Source organism: Coregonus lavaretus, assembly GCF_964263955.1.
Source record: "Coregonus lavaretus genome assembly, chromosome: 12".
Classification (NCBI taxonomy): domain Eukaryota; kingdom Metazoa; phylum Chordata; class Actinopteri; order Salmoniformes; family Salmonidae; genus Coregonus; species Coregonus lavaretus.
In genome coordinates, this window is record NC_139999.1 from 13,671,437 (window position 1) to 13,684,325 (window position 12,889).

Consider the following 12,889-nt stretch of genomic DNA (forward strand, 5'->3'; position numbering starts at 1 on the left):
TCAGAAAAAAAGGTGCTATCTAGAACCTTAAAGGGTTCTTCGGCTGTCCCCATAGGAGAACCCTTTGACGAACCCTTTTTGGTAACAGGTAGAACCCTTTTGGGTTCCATGTAGAACCCTTGCTACATAGGGTTCTACATGGAACCCAAAAGGGTTCTACCTGCAACCAAAAAGGGTTATTTAAAGGGTTCTCCTATGGGGAAGCTGAAGAACCCTTTTGGAACTCTGTTTTCTAAAAGTGTCGCTGTAGATACTGCAGCTCAGGTACAGTACCATGAAAATAGGTCCTACAATGTACATAAATGATTGCTTAATCAGCGTTATTCTGTGAGTTGAGTGGACTTCAAAAGGACAAGAATTTGAGCTAATACGTTAAAGTTTGTTTACTCAACAAACTGCTGAAAGTGACCTAAATTCCGTGCTTAACAGGATCCGGCACCTCTCCGTTTTGGACTGTTTTGTTACAGAACCTATTTGGCCAGATCTGCTACCTCTCCTGACATGAAAAATAAAGTTCACTTGCGAAGTGGCATTGCAGTGTAATATTCTAAGAGCAATGTCAAAATTATAATAAAAGCGATCAAAGTTCATTTGAGTTGCCTCTTCGTTAATTCTCCTGCCCCTACAAAAAAACATAATGTGAAAGATATGATTTTCAGCCTGGCCTTAATATTCTAAGAGCTAATTCGGGTTGGGCCGGCGCAGGTTTATGTAACCTACACTACAAGACCAAAGGTATGTGGACACCTGCTTGTTGAACATCTCATTCCAAAATCATGGCTTATTGCACCCGTTACTGAGATGGCTATTCCAGTTTATATGATTTAGGTAGTCTTAATAATCAATCTTCCCTACCCCAGAAGTCATTCTGAATGCAGGATACAGGTGATTGAAAGCCTTATGTATCTATTATGTAATGCATTGTCATAAAGAGTTTAATTTAAAAAATAACATATTCACTTAGACACACTTGGTGAAGGCTACAGGACTGAAAGCCATTGAATACAACATATATGCATCTGTCGCTAACAAATACAATTCACTTGATAGGCACACTGGGAAATATGCAAATAAGGTCGAATAGATCTCAAGTTGAATTGTATGTTCACTCAACTCCTAAAATATAAAGTTGAGTGAACATACAATTCAACTGGACAATGTATGTGGTTGGTTCAGCTACAGTTTATGCCCAAATGTTGAGCAAACTCACAATCCTATTGCAGCTGGTTGCCTTACAATTGTAGCCCTCCTATTGCTCAGTTGGTAGAGCATGGCGCTTGCAACGCCAGGGTTGTGGGTTCGTTTCACACGGGGGCCCAGTATGAAAAATGTATGCACTAACTGTAAGTCGCTCTGGATAAGAGCGTCTGCTAAATGACGTAAATGTAAATTGTACGTTGAATCAACATATTTTTTATATTTTTTTTACAGTGTAGAATAAAAAAAGAATACATTTACATTTAAAACACTCATACGCATAATGAAAATACTTTATAGGCTTCATGTGAAAAGGTATGGGTTATTGAGAAAACAATGAATTACTCAAACATGTCTAATAGCCCATTTTTAACATTTCCCCATCACCATCTCCTCCAGTCATGAAGAGAAAACTAATTTAGAGAAAAGAAAACCCCATATGACCAAAAAAGGCATGTTAGCCAAATGAGTCAGCTTGCTCAAAACAACCTGATATATTCACATTGATAAGATCAATTGAAATTACAAGTTCTCTGCACCATGGAATAAAATGCTTTAATCTAAAATATAGTCAGAAGAGGGCATTACTGGATATTTTCTGTGCTACTTTGTTACTCATTTATAAACCATTTAGTCAACTTCTATCTGCAGTATAAATGAGAACCATCAGACATATAAGTATTTGATTAGTCATCTATTATAAACATAATTTCACGAAAGTGAGCAGCATGAACTGCCAAACTGCCACTGAAACTGACCAAAGCCAGTAAAATCGGCACTCATTTGTTAAACTTATTTGTTGAATCAGAGTGCACAAATAGTCTGTTTAATTATCTTGGTTCTATGTGTAAATGAGTATGTATGTATTTGTGAATACTGTATGTGGATATGTGAGTATCTATATTTGTTTGTGTGTAATAATAAGAATGTGCTAAAGTGTGTGTGTGTGTTTGAGTGAATGTTAGAGAGAGAGAGAGAGAGAGAGAGTGCGAGAGAGAGAGAGAGGGAGAGAGTTCACTGCCCCTCTGCAGGCTGGTGTGTGAGATTCCGCTGGACTCTGATCTTGAGGTTTATTTAAGCTGAATTCCGTGGGCTCATCAGGACCGAGTTACAAAACTTCTCCTATAGAACCAGAAAGAATGTGCAACGCAAACTGTTCTGCATAAGGCACAAAGGCATGTCTTTAGAGGTGAGGGCAGGGCTCAAAAGACAGGCAGATGAGGGATTTCTTTAGAGGCTGGAGGGCAAAGAAGGTATTTTGGAGCTCCATCGGATACTAGAGGGGGGTGGGTGGGGGGTGGAGGGGTTGGTAGTCAGCAGCTTTAGTGAAGGGTGTGGGAACGCTTTTGGGAAGCATGAGGTTAAGGAGGCATGTCCTTTACAAGCACATCCTGAGGTTAGTGCCAAGGTTCAATATGTAATGTAATCACCAAAAGATTATGGTTATTTTGTTCAGATCAAATGGCTAATATTATGTTCGATCACACGTAGACAGAAGACAAGGGAAAACATGGTTATTTGTATCTTATATTTTTGTCATAAGATTGTAGAATAATACACAACAATATACACTGAGTGTAAAAAAATTAAGAACACCTGCTCTTTCCATGACATAGACTGAACAGGTGAATCCAAGTGAAAGCTATGATCCCTTATTGATGTCACTTGTTAAATCCACTTCAATCAGTGTAGAGGAAGGGGAGGAGACAGGCTAAAGAAGGATTTTTAAGCCTTGAGACAATTGAAACATGGATTGTGTATGTGTGCTATTCAGAGGGTGAATGGGCAAGATCAAATATTTAAGTGCCTTTGAACGGGGTATGGTAGTAGGTACCAGGCACATCGGTTTCCTGTGTGTATCAAGAATGGTCCACCACCCAAAGGACATCCAGCCAACTTTACATTTTACATTTTAGTCATTTAGCAGACGCTCTTATCCAGAGCGACTTACAGGAGCAATTAGGGTTAAGTGCCTTGCTCAAGGGCACAGACAGATTTTTCACCTAGTCGGCTCGGGGATTAGAACCAGCGACAACACTCTTAACCACTAAGCTACCTGCCGCCCACTTGACATAACAGTGGGAAACATTGGAGTCAACATGGGCCAGCATCCCTGTGGAATGCTATGGACACCTTGTAGAGTCCATGCCCGAATAATTGTGACTGTTCTGAGGGCAAATCAATACTAGGAAGGTGTTCCTAATGTTTGGTATACTCAGTGTATATCAACTAATTATATGTAGATGGTCACGGATCACAATTAGGTGGTCATGGATTGTGAGCTATGGGGAGGGTGGTGAAAGTGGATAAAGGTATTGCTGTTGAGTAGAACATAGAGCCAGTCAGTGCTTGGTGACATCATGTATGTGACTAAGCCATCTCCATGACCTTCTTAATCCAGTCCACATAGACAGAGACGCGGATGAAGATGTTAGGCTGGCCTGGGTGTCCACAGCGCCTCATGGGGATGATCACTCCCTCCAGCACCCAGCAGTCACTGTTCTGACAGGCCAGAGGGCCCCCGTAGTCTCTCTGGGGGTCACATGGAAAGAACACATCACTGTCAGATCATTGTCACACAGCAGAACTTTCCTGCAATGCGGGACATTTAAAACTTGTAGTGTATTTGAGCTTAAAAAAGGCTTCTGAAGTTTGTAATTTCCACTCTGAAATTTCAGACTTGATTTTCCCTTACGAAAAATGTATCAAGCCCTACAAAGATTTCCATTAATTATAATCCACATAATAATTTACATTGCTGCAGGATTATTTGCCTTCTGTAGCAAACTGGCTAAAATTAAGATCCTACATCTGTCCATGTTTGTGTTGGGCTGTATGTCACATAAAGGATCAAATAAAGTCATCATAAAGTTATCATCTTATCATTCTTGCTCACCATCAATCTCAGTCTCTCTCATACAAACAAATCACTGCCCATAGAAATATCCTACAACTCACAAACACACCGAACCTACCTCACAGGCACCCACCCCACCCTGGAAGGAGTTGGTGCACATCTCGTTCTCCCGAACACGACCCCGAAAGTAGTTGTTACAGTCCTTGTTGCTTAGGACTGGTATTTGAGCCACATTGAGCACAGAGTCATCTGTAGAAGTGCCTAAGAAAGTGAGAGAAAAAGGGAAAGAGGGGGAAAGGAGGATGAGATGGAGATAACGAGACAATGAGGAAGAGGTGATGCTGAGTGGTACCGGATATAACAACACCATCTGTTGGTCCAGGATCTGAAACACTTTCTCATTTACATGCTACATTAGTAAAGCAGATACTTCATAACTTCAACGGCAGAAAAAGTTATGTTTTCGCTAAAGAAACAGTATTTCATAAATTTGGTTCCTATGTTTTTCCTGACCATGTAATCTGACCTGGGACAACTCAGGGCCCTGGTCGTATGCTCGCTTCGAGGCAAGCAACACTGAACCATGCATGAAAGCACCAGCTGTTCCGGACGACTGTGTGATCTCACTCGCCATAGCCGATGTGAGTAAGACCTTTAAACAGGTTAATGTTCACAAGGCCGCAGGGCCAGACGGATGACCAGGACGCATACTCAGAGCATGCGCTGACCAGCTGGTGGGTGTCTAACATTTTCAACCTCTCCCTGACCCAGTCTCTAATACCTACATGTTTCAAGCAGACCACCATAGTTCCTGTGCCCAAGAACGCCAAGGTAACCTGTCTAAATGACTATCGCCCCATAGCGCACATCTGTAGCCATGAAATACTTTGAAAAGCTGGTCATGGCTCACATCAACGCCATCATCCCAGACACCCTGGACCCACTCCAATTTGCATAACGCCCCAACAGATCCACAGATGACGCAATCTCTATTGCACTCCACACTGTCCTCTCCCACCTGGAGAAGAGGAACACTGAACACTTTTGTGAGAATGCTGTTAATTGACTACAAGCTCAGCGTTCAACACTGTAGTGCCCTCCAAGCTCATCACTAAGATCAGGACCCTTGGACTGAACACCTCCCTCTGCGACTGGATCCTGGACTTCCTGGGCCGCCCCCAAGTGGTGAGGGTAGGCAACAACACATCCGCCACGCTGACCCTCTACACGGGGACCCTTCAGGGGTACGTGCTTAGTCCCCTCCTGTACTCCCTGTTCACCCACGACTGCGTGGCCGTGCATGACTCCAACACCATCATTAAGTTTGCTGACGACACGACGGTGGTAGGTCTGATCACCGACAATGATGGGACAGCCTATAGGGAGGAGGTCAGTGACACAACCTCTCCCTCAACATCAACAAGACAAAGGAGCTGATCGTGGAGTCCAGGAAATGGAGGGCCGAGCATGCCCCATCCACATCGATGGGGCTGTAGTGGAGCAGGTCGAAAGCTTCAAGTTCCTCGCTGTCCACATCACTAAGGAATTAACATGGTCCCCACACACCAACACAGTCGTGAAGAAGGCACGGCAACGCCTCTTCCTTTGATTTTTAATGCCGCTATATGATGGTGGTATATAATGGACATTATACGTTATAAAGAATACAACAGGAGAAATATGCAGATGAGGCTAATATAAGGAAGTTTAAAGTACCACAAGAGTGGAAATTTAAAAAGAATCTACTGAAAGATAATGTCCAGATCTTGCCCATGACGTTGCACAATGATTGAAGTCAATAAGTCACTGTTTTAGTCAAAGTATGAAATATTTGGGCTTGAAGTGGGAAATCCGAAGTGGAGACTTTTAATTTTTGTTTGTGTCAATGTCACGTATACGCCGGGAGTCAGGAAGCAGGTGCAGAAGGTGAGTTTAATAATGAAGAATGCAGATAAACAAAACAGGAGAAGCGTACAGACCGTGAATGAAAACAAGCCAATACTGCCTGATGACTGAGGCTACTGAGGGCTAAATAAAGGGAAGGTAATCAAGGTGATGATGAAGGGTGTGTGTAATAATGGGGAGCAGGTGTGCGTAATGAAGATTGCCAGGACCGGTGGTTAGTACAGTAGACCGGCGACGTCAAGCACTGGAGCAGGAGTGACAGTCAATGCCGCGTGCTTCCCCTATGATATGACGTTTCTTTTCAGGGCTGGGTTTTATTTTAATGTTCCCACCAACCAGCAATTAATCAGAAACACCTGCAAAGTTCTTCCTCTTCGGAGTCGAGTCGCGAATGAGCCAAACAGCTTGTCGCCGTAGTACTTGGCTGCCTGAGCCATGGAGCAAATAAAGATGTATGTTTTTGTACCTCCACTTTTTTTTACCAGATAATTTATATATTCTATTAGATAATTTGTAGATTTTCACTTTTATTTTTGCTAGTCTATCGTATAATGAAAAGGCACCCATGAAAGAAAATTCAAGGAACTTGTTTATCTATTTTGTTGTGCTGTTGTTGCATTTGTATTGGGGTTTTGTGTCCGATGCGCTCAGGGTGTTGTTACATGTTATTTGAAATGTAAATGATGAGCAAAGTCATTCAAGCCTATCATTTCACTTCCTTTGTGAGAACCATGAGCAAGGGCTTACTTGGCATTGCTGTACTGCAGCCTGCCAGCAGCCTACCTACAGAAGGTTGCACCGTGTCCATTACAATGTAGAAAAATGCATGTCTCTTACGGAAGATGCCAAAATATTGGAGATAACATTAAATGGCGAAGTCAATTAGTCAAAGTAGTTTTCTCTAAATGCTTATGACAAATCCAACGCCAGAGCCAGCCTAGCCAGCTGGCTAATCTTTTGAATACGGTGTAATAAAAAATAAAAAAACAGCAACAACAGATAACATTTGCTAGCTAGATAAAGTTAGCAAGTTGGCTAGCTAAGGTTAGCATGATAGCTACACTGACTCTATGTGGAAATCCCCACAACGTTCTTTCCCACCCCCAATTCATGAATATTGTATGTATACAGTGCCTTGCAAAAGTATTCATCCCCCTTGGTGTTTTTCCTATTTTGTTGCATTACAACCTGTAATTTAAATTGATTTTTATTTGGATTTCATGTAATGGACATACACAAAATAGTTCAAATTGGTGAAGTGAAATTAAAAAAAGTACTTTTTTCAAAAAATTCTAAAACATAAATAACGGAAAAGGGGTGCGTGGATATGTATTCACCCCCTTTGCTATGAAGCCCCTAAATAAGATCTGGTGCAACCAATTACCTTCAGAAGTCACATACAGTGGGGAGAACAAGTATTTGATACACTGCCGATTTTGCAGGTTTTCCTACTTACAAAGCATGTAGAGGTCTGTAATTTTTATCATAGGTACACTTCAACTGTGAGAGACGGAATCTAAAACAAAAATCCAGAGAATCACATTGTATGATTTTTAAGTAATTAATTTGCATTTTATTGCATGACATAAGTATTTGATACATCAGAAAAGCAGAACTTAATATTTGGTACAGAAACCTTTGTTTGCAATTACAGAGATCATACGTTTCCTGTAGGTCTTGACCAGGTTTGCACACACTGCAGCAGGGATTTTGGCCCACTCCTCCATACAGACCTTCTCCAGATCCTTCAGGTGTCGGGGCTGTCGCTGGGCAATACGGACTTTCAGCTCCCTCCAAAGATTTTCTATTCGGTTCAGGTCTGGAGACTGGCTAGGCCACTCCAGGACCTTGAGATGCTTCTTACGGAGCCACTCCTTAGTTGTCCTGGCTGTGTTTCGGGTCATTGTCATGCTGGAAGACACAGCCACGACCCATCTTCAATGTTCTAACTGAGGGAAGGAGGTTGTTGGCCAAGATCTCGCGATACATGGCCCCATCCATCCTCCCCTAAATACGGTGCAGTCGTCCTGTCCCCTTTGCAGAAAAGCATCCCCAAAGAATGATGTTTTCACCTCCATGCTTCACGGTTGGGATAGTGTTCTTGGGGTTGTACTCATCCTTCTTCTTTCTCCAAACACGGCGAGTGGAGTTTAGACCAAAAAGCTATTTTTTTGTCTCATCAGACCACATTACCTTCTCTCATTCCTCCTCTGGATCATCCAGATGGTCATTGGCAAACTTCAGACGGGCCTGGACATGCGCTGGCTTGAGCAGGGGGACCTTGCGTGCGCTGTAGGATTTTAATCTATGACGGCATAGTGTGTTACTAATGGTTTTCTATGAGACTGTGGTCCCAGCTCTCTTCAGGTCATTGACCAGGTCCTGCCGTGTAGTTCTGGGCTGATCCCTCACCTTCCTCATTGATTCCCCACGAGGTGAGATCTTGCATGGAGCCCCAGATCGAGGGTGATTGACCGTCATCTTGAACTTCTTCCATTTTCTAATAATTGCGCCAACAGTTGTTGCCTTCTCACCAAACTGCTTGCCTATTGTCCTGTAGCCCATCCCAGCCTTGTGCAGGTCTACAATTTTATCCCTGATGTCCTTACACAGCTCTCTGGTCTTGGCCTTTGTGGCGAGGTTGGAGTCTGTTTGATTGAGTGTGTGGACAGGTGTCTTTTATACAGGTAACGAGTTCAAACAGGTGCAGTTAATACAGGTAATGAGTGGAGAACAGGAGGGCTTCTTAAAGAAAAACTAACAGGTCTGTGAGAGCCGGAATTCTTACTGGTTGGTAGGTGATCAAATACTTATGTCATGCAATAAAATGCAAATTAATTACTTAAAAATCATACAATGTGATTTTCTGGATTTTTGTTTTAGATTCCGTCTCTCACAGTTGAAGTGTACCTATGATAAAAATTACAGACCTCTATATGCTTTGTAAGTAGGAAAACCTGCAAAATCGGCAGTGTATCAAATACTTGTTCTCCCCACTGTACATTAGTAACAGTGAGGGAAAAAAGTATTTGATCCCCTGCTGATTTTGTACGTTTGCCCACTGACAAAGAAATTATCAGTCTATAATTTTAATGGTAGGTTTATTTGAACAGTGAGAGACAGAATAACAACACATCCAGAAAAACGCATATCAAAAATGTTATAAATTGATTTGCATTTTAATGAGGGAAATAAGTATTTGATCCCCTCTCAATCAGAAAGATTTCTGGCTCCCAGGTGTCTTTTATACAGGTAACGAGCTGAGATTAGAAGCACACTCTTAAAGGGAGTGCTGCTAATCTCAGTTTGTTACCTGTATAAAAGACACCTGTCCACAGAAGCAATCAATCAATCAGATTCCAAACTCTCCACCATGGCCAAGACCAAAGAGCTCTCCAAGGATGTCAGGGACAAGATTGTAGACCTACAAAAGGCTGGAATGGGTTACAAGACCATCGCCAAGCAGCTTGGTGAGAAGGTGACAACAGTTGGTGCGATTATTCGCAAATGGAAGAAACACAAAAGAACTGTCAGTCTCCCTCTGCCTGGGGCTCCAAGCAAGATCTCACCTCGTGGAGTTGCAATGATCATGAGAACGGTGAGGAATCAGCCCAGAACTACACGGGATGATCTTGTCAATGATCTCAAGGCAGCTGGGACCATAGTCACCAAGAAAACAATTGGTAACACACAGGCCGTGAAGGACTGAAATCCTGCAGCACCCGCAAGGTCCCCCTGCTCAAGAAAGCACATATACAGGCCTGTCTGAAGTTTGCCAATGAACATCTGAATGATTCAGAGGAGAACTGGGTGAAAGTGTTGTGGTCAGATGAGACCAAAAAGGAGCTCTTTGGCATCAACTCAACTCGCCGTGTTTGGAGGAGGAGAAATGCTGCCTATGACCCCAAGAACACCATCCCCAACGTCAAACATGGAGGTGGACACATTATGCTTTGGGGGTGTTTTTCTGCTAAGGGGACAGGATAACTTCACCGCATCAAAGGGACGATGGACGGGGCCATGTACCGTCAAATCTTGGGTGAGAACCTCCTTCCCTCAGCCAGGGCATTGAAAATGGGTCGTGGATGGGTATTCCAGCATGACAATGACCCAAAACACACCGCCAAGGCAACAAAGGAGTGGCTCAAGAAGAAGCACATTAAGGCCCTGGAGTGGCCTAGCCAGTCTCCAGACCTTAATCCCATAGAAAATCTGTGGAGGGAGCTGAAGGTTCGAGTTGCCAAACGTCAGCCTCGAAACCTTAATGACTTGGAGAAGATCTGCAAAGAGGAGTGGAACAAAATCCCTCCTGAGATGTGTGCAAACCTGGTGGCCAACTACAAGAAACATCTGACCTCTGTAATTGCAAACAAGGGTTTTGCCACCAAGTACTAAGTCATGTTTTGCAGAGGGGTCAAATACTTATTTCCCTCATTAAAATGCAAATCAATTTCTAACATTTTTGACATGCGTTTTTCTGGATTTTTTTGTTGTTATTCTGTCTCTCACTGTTCAAATAAACCTACCATTAAAATTATAGACTGATCATGTCTTTGTCAGTGGGCAAACGTACAAAATCAACAGGGGATCAAATATTTTTTTCCCTCACTGTAAATAAAGTCCACCTGTGTGCAATCTAAGTGTCACATGATCTGTCACATGATCTCAGTATATATACACCTGTTCTGAATGGCCAAGAGAGGGCCGCCAACCAAAACTCACGGACCAGGCAAGGAGGGCATTAATCAGAGAGGCAACAAAGAGACCAAAGATAACCCTGAAGAAGCTGCAAAGCTCCACAGCGGAGATTGAAGTATCTGTCCATAGGACCATTTTAAGCTGTACACTCCACAGAGCTGGGCTTTACAGAAGAGTGGCAAGGAAAAAAGCAATTGCTTAAAGAAATAAATAAGCAAACACGTTTGAGACTGGGACGGTGGTTCACCTTCCAGCAGGATAATGACCCTAAGCATACTGCTAAAGCAACACTCGAGTGGTTTAAGGGGAAACATTTAAATGTCTTGGAATGGCCTAGTCAAAGCCCAGACCTCAATCCAATTGAGAATATGTGGTATGACTTAAAGATTGCTGTACACCAGCGGAACCCATCCAACTTGAAGGAGCTGGAGCCGTTTTGCCTTGAAAAATGGGCAAACATCCCAGTGGCTAGATGTGCCAAGCTTATAGAGACATACCCCAAGAGACTTGCAGCTGTAATTGCTGCAAAAGGTGGCTCTACAAAGTATTTCCTTGGGGGGCGGGGGTGGGGTGGGTTGGGGGGGCTGAATAGTTATGCACGCTCAAGTTTTCTGTTTTTTTGTCTTATTTCTTGTTTGTTTCACAATAAAAAAATACGCCAGAGCCAGCCTAGCCAGCTGGCTAATCTTTTGAATACGGTGTAATAAAAAATAAAAAAACAGCAACAACAGATAACATTTGCTAGCTAGATAAAGTTAGCAAGTTGGCTAGCTAAGGTTAGCATTATAGCTACACTGACTCTATGTGGAAATCCCCACAACGTTCTTTCCCACCCCCAATTCGTGAATACTGTATGTATACAGTGCCTTGCAAAAGTATTTATCCCCCTTGGCGTTTTTCCTATTTTGTTGCATTACAACCTGTAATTTAAATTGATTTTTATTTGGATTTCATGTAATGGACATACACAAAATAGTTCAAATTGGTGAAGTTAAATGAAAGAAATAACTTGTTTAAAAAAATTGTTTGTTTCACAATAAAAAATATGATGCATCTTCAAAGTGGTAGGCATGTTGTGTAAATCAAATGATACAAACCCCCCAAAAATCCATTTTAATTCCAGATTGTAAGGCAACAAAATAGGAAAAATGCCAAAGAGGGTGAATACTTTCGCAAGCCACTGTAAGTAGCCTGTGTCATTCTTCGGAGGTGGAACGTAAACAAGCAGGAATTACGTCAAAATAGGAGCGGCATTGCCCTCTGGTGGGTGCCTTTAAAGATTCATATGGAGGAATGTGACTAAATTATATTGAAGTGTTACTATTATGAGCATAGCTCTACTTTACCTTGAGTTTCCCCCCAGCCTGCGATCTCACAGAGGGTTCCGTCTGGAACTATGTAGCGTTCAGGGGGCAGGCATATCTGAGACACACGCTCGTTAAACTGGGCAGGGCTGAGGAAGAGGAGGAGGAGAAAGAACATCAGACTGAGCAGAATGGGGATTTAAATGGGTTTGCTGTTAAATAATATGGGGTGGACTAGTTGGAAAAGGTATGATAATATTGCATGGGTACTGTATGTGTACGATGTACTGTACGTGTGTACCGTATGTGGTTAGTGCGTGTGTTTGTGTATGTGCGTGTGTGCGTCGCTGCATGCGTGTGTGTACACACTATTCCAGTTGAAGCATGACCAGCTGCGACTCAGAGGGTCCACAGACGATCTTGGTGAGAGGGATAGTCTGTCGGTCTGGCTCTCCTACTATGGGGTTACGAAACAATGTCCCCATCATGGCTGAGTACCCTGGAAGGTCAACATAACTGCACATAGAGAACACACACTGACCAACGATCCCCATCAGATTCAAGAGATTTACACCATTTGAGGTAATTTTAGGCTTGTTGTTTTAGAGTCTAGATCTGGTTCTTTAAAAGGTATTGGGTTTTACAGTGTTTTTTCATTTTACTGTGTTTAAAAAAGAAAAAAACATGTAAATGCTTTATAAATAATAAAAGCATACCAAGAGGAGAAACACTGCTTAGTACTGATCACCCATTTGGAACTAACCAGGGAGCCTCCACAGAAATGGTTTCCTTTCCTGCACACAAGGAGAGAGAGGTCATGAATACTGGGCTGTGACAGAGAGAGAGAGAGAGAGAGAGGAGAAGAGAGAGAGAGAGATGAGAGAGAGAGAGAGAGAGAGAGAGAGAGAGAGAGAGAGAGAGAGAGAGA

The 12,889-nt window shown here is 42.6% G+C and overlaps 1 protein-coding gene across 1 annotated transcript; it reads right to left on the minus strand.

The window, feature by feature from the left end:
- Window positions 1-1,397: 1,397 nt before the first annotated feature.
- LOC311138970 (hepatocyte growth factor-like protein) lies at window positions 1,398-12,777 on the minus strand. Its single transcript, XM_084173787.1, has 5 exons — window positions 12,678-12,777; window positions 12,331-12,477; window positions 12,004-12,110; window positions 4,173-4,315; window positions 1,398-3,729 (listed from the first exon to the last, which is right to left on the minus strand). Exons 2-5 carry the CDS (start codon window positions 12,447-12,449, stop codon window positions 3,568-3,570), a joined length of 531 nt encoding a protein of 176 aa, XP_084029913.1. The 5' UTR covers window positions 12,450-12,477; window positions 12,678-12,777; the 3' UTR covers window positions 1,398-3,567.
- Between the last annotated feature and the right edge of the window lie 112 nt (window positions 12,778-12,889).

Coding starts and splice junctions, on each gene's coding strand:
- LOC311138970 (XM_084173787.1), bottom strand. CDS start 12,449: ATGATGGGGACATTGTTTCGTAACCCCATAGTAGGAGAGCCAGACCGA. Junction 12,111..12,330: donor GTCATGCTTCAACTGGAATA/GTGTGTACACAC, acceptor CCTCTTCCTCAG/CCCTGCCCAGTTTAACGAGC. Junction 3,730..4,172: donor GTGGGGTGGGTGCCTGTGAG/GTAGGTTCGGTG, acceptor TGTGACCCCCAG/AGAGACTACGGGGGCCCTCT.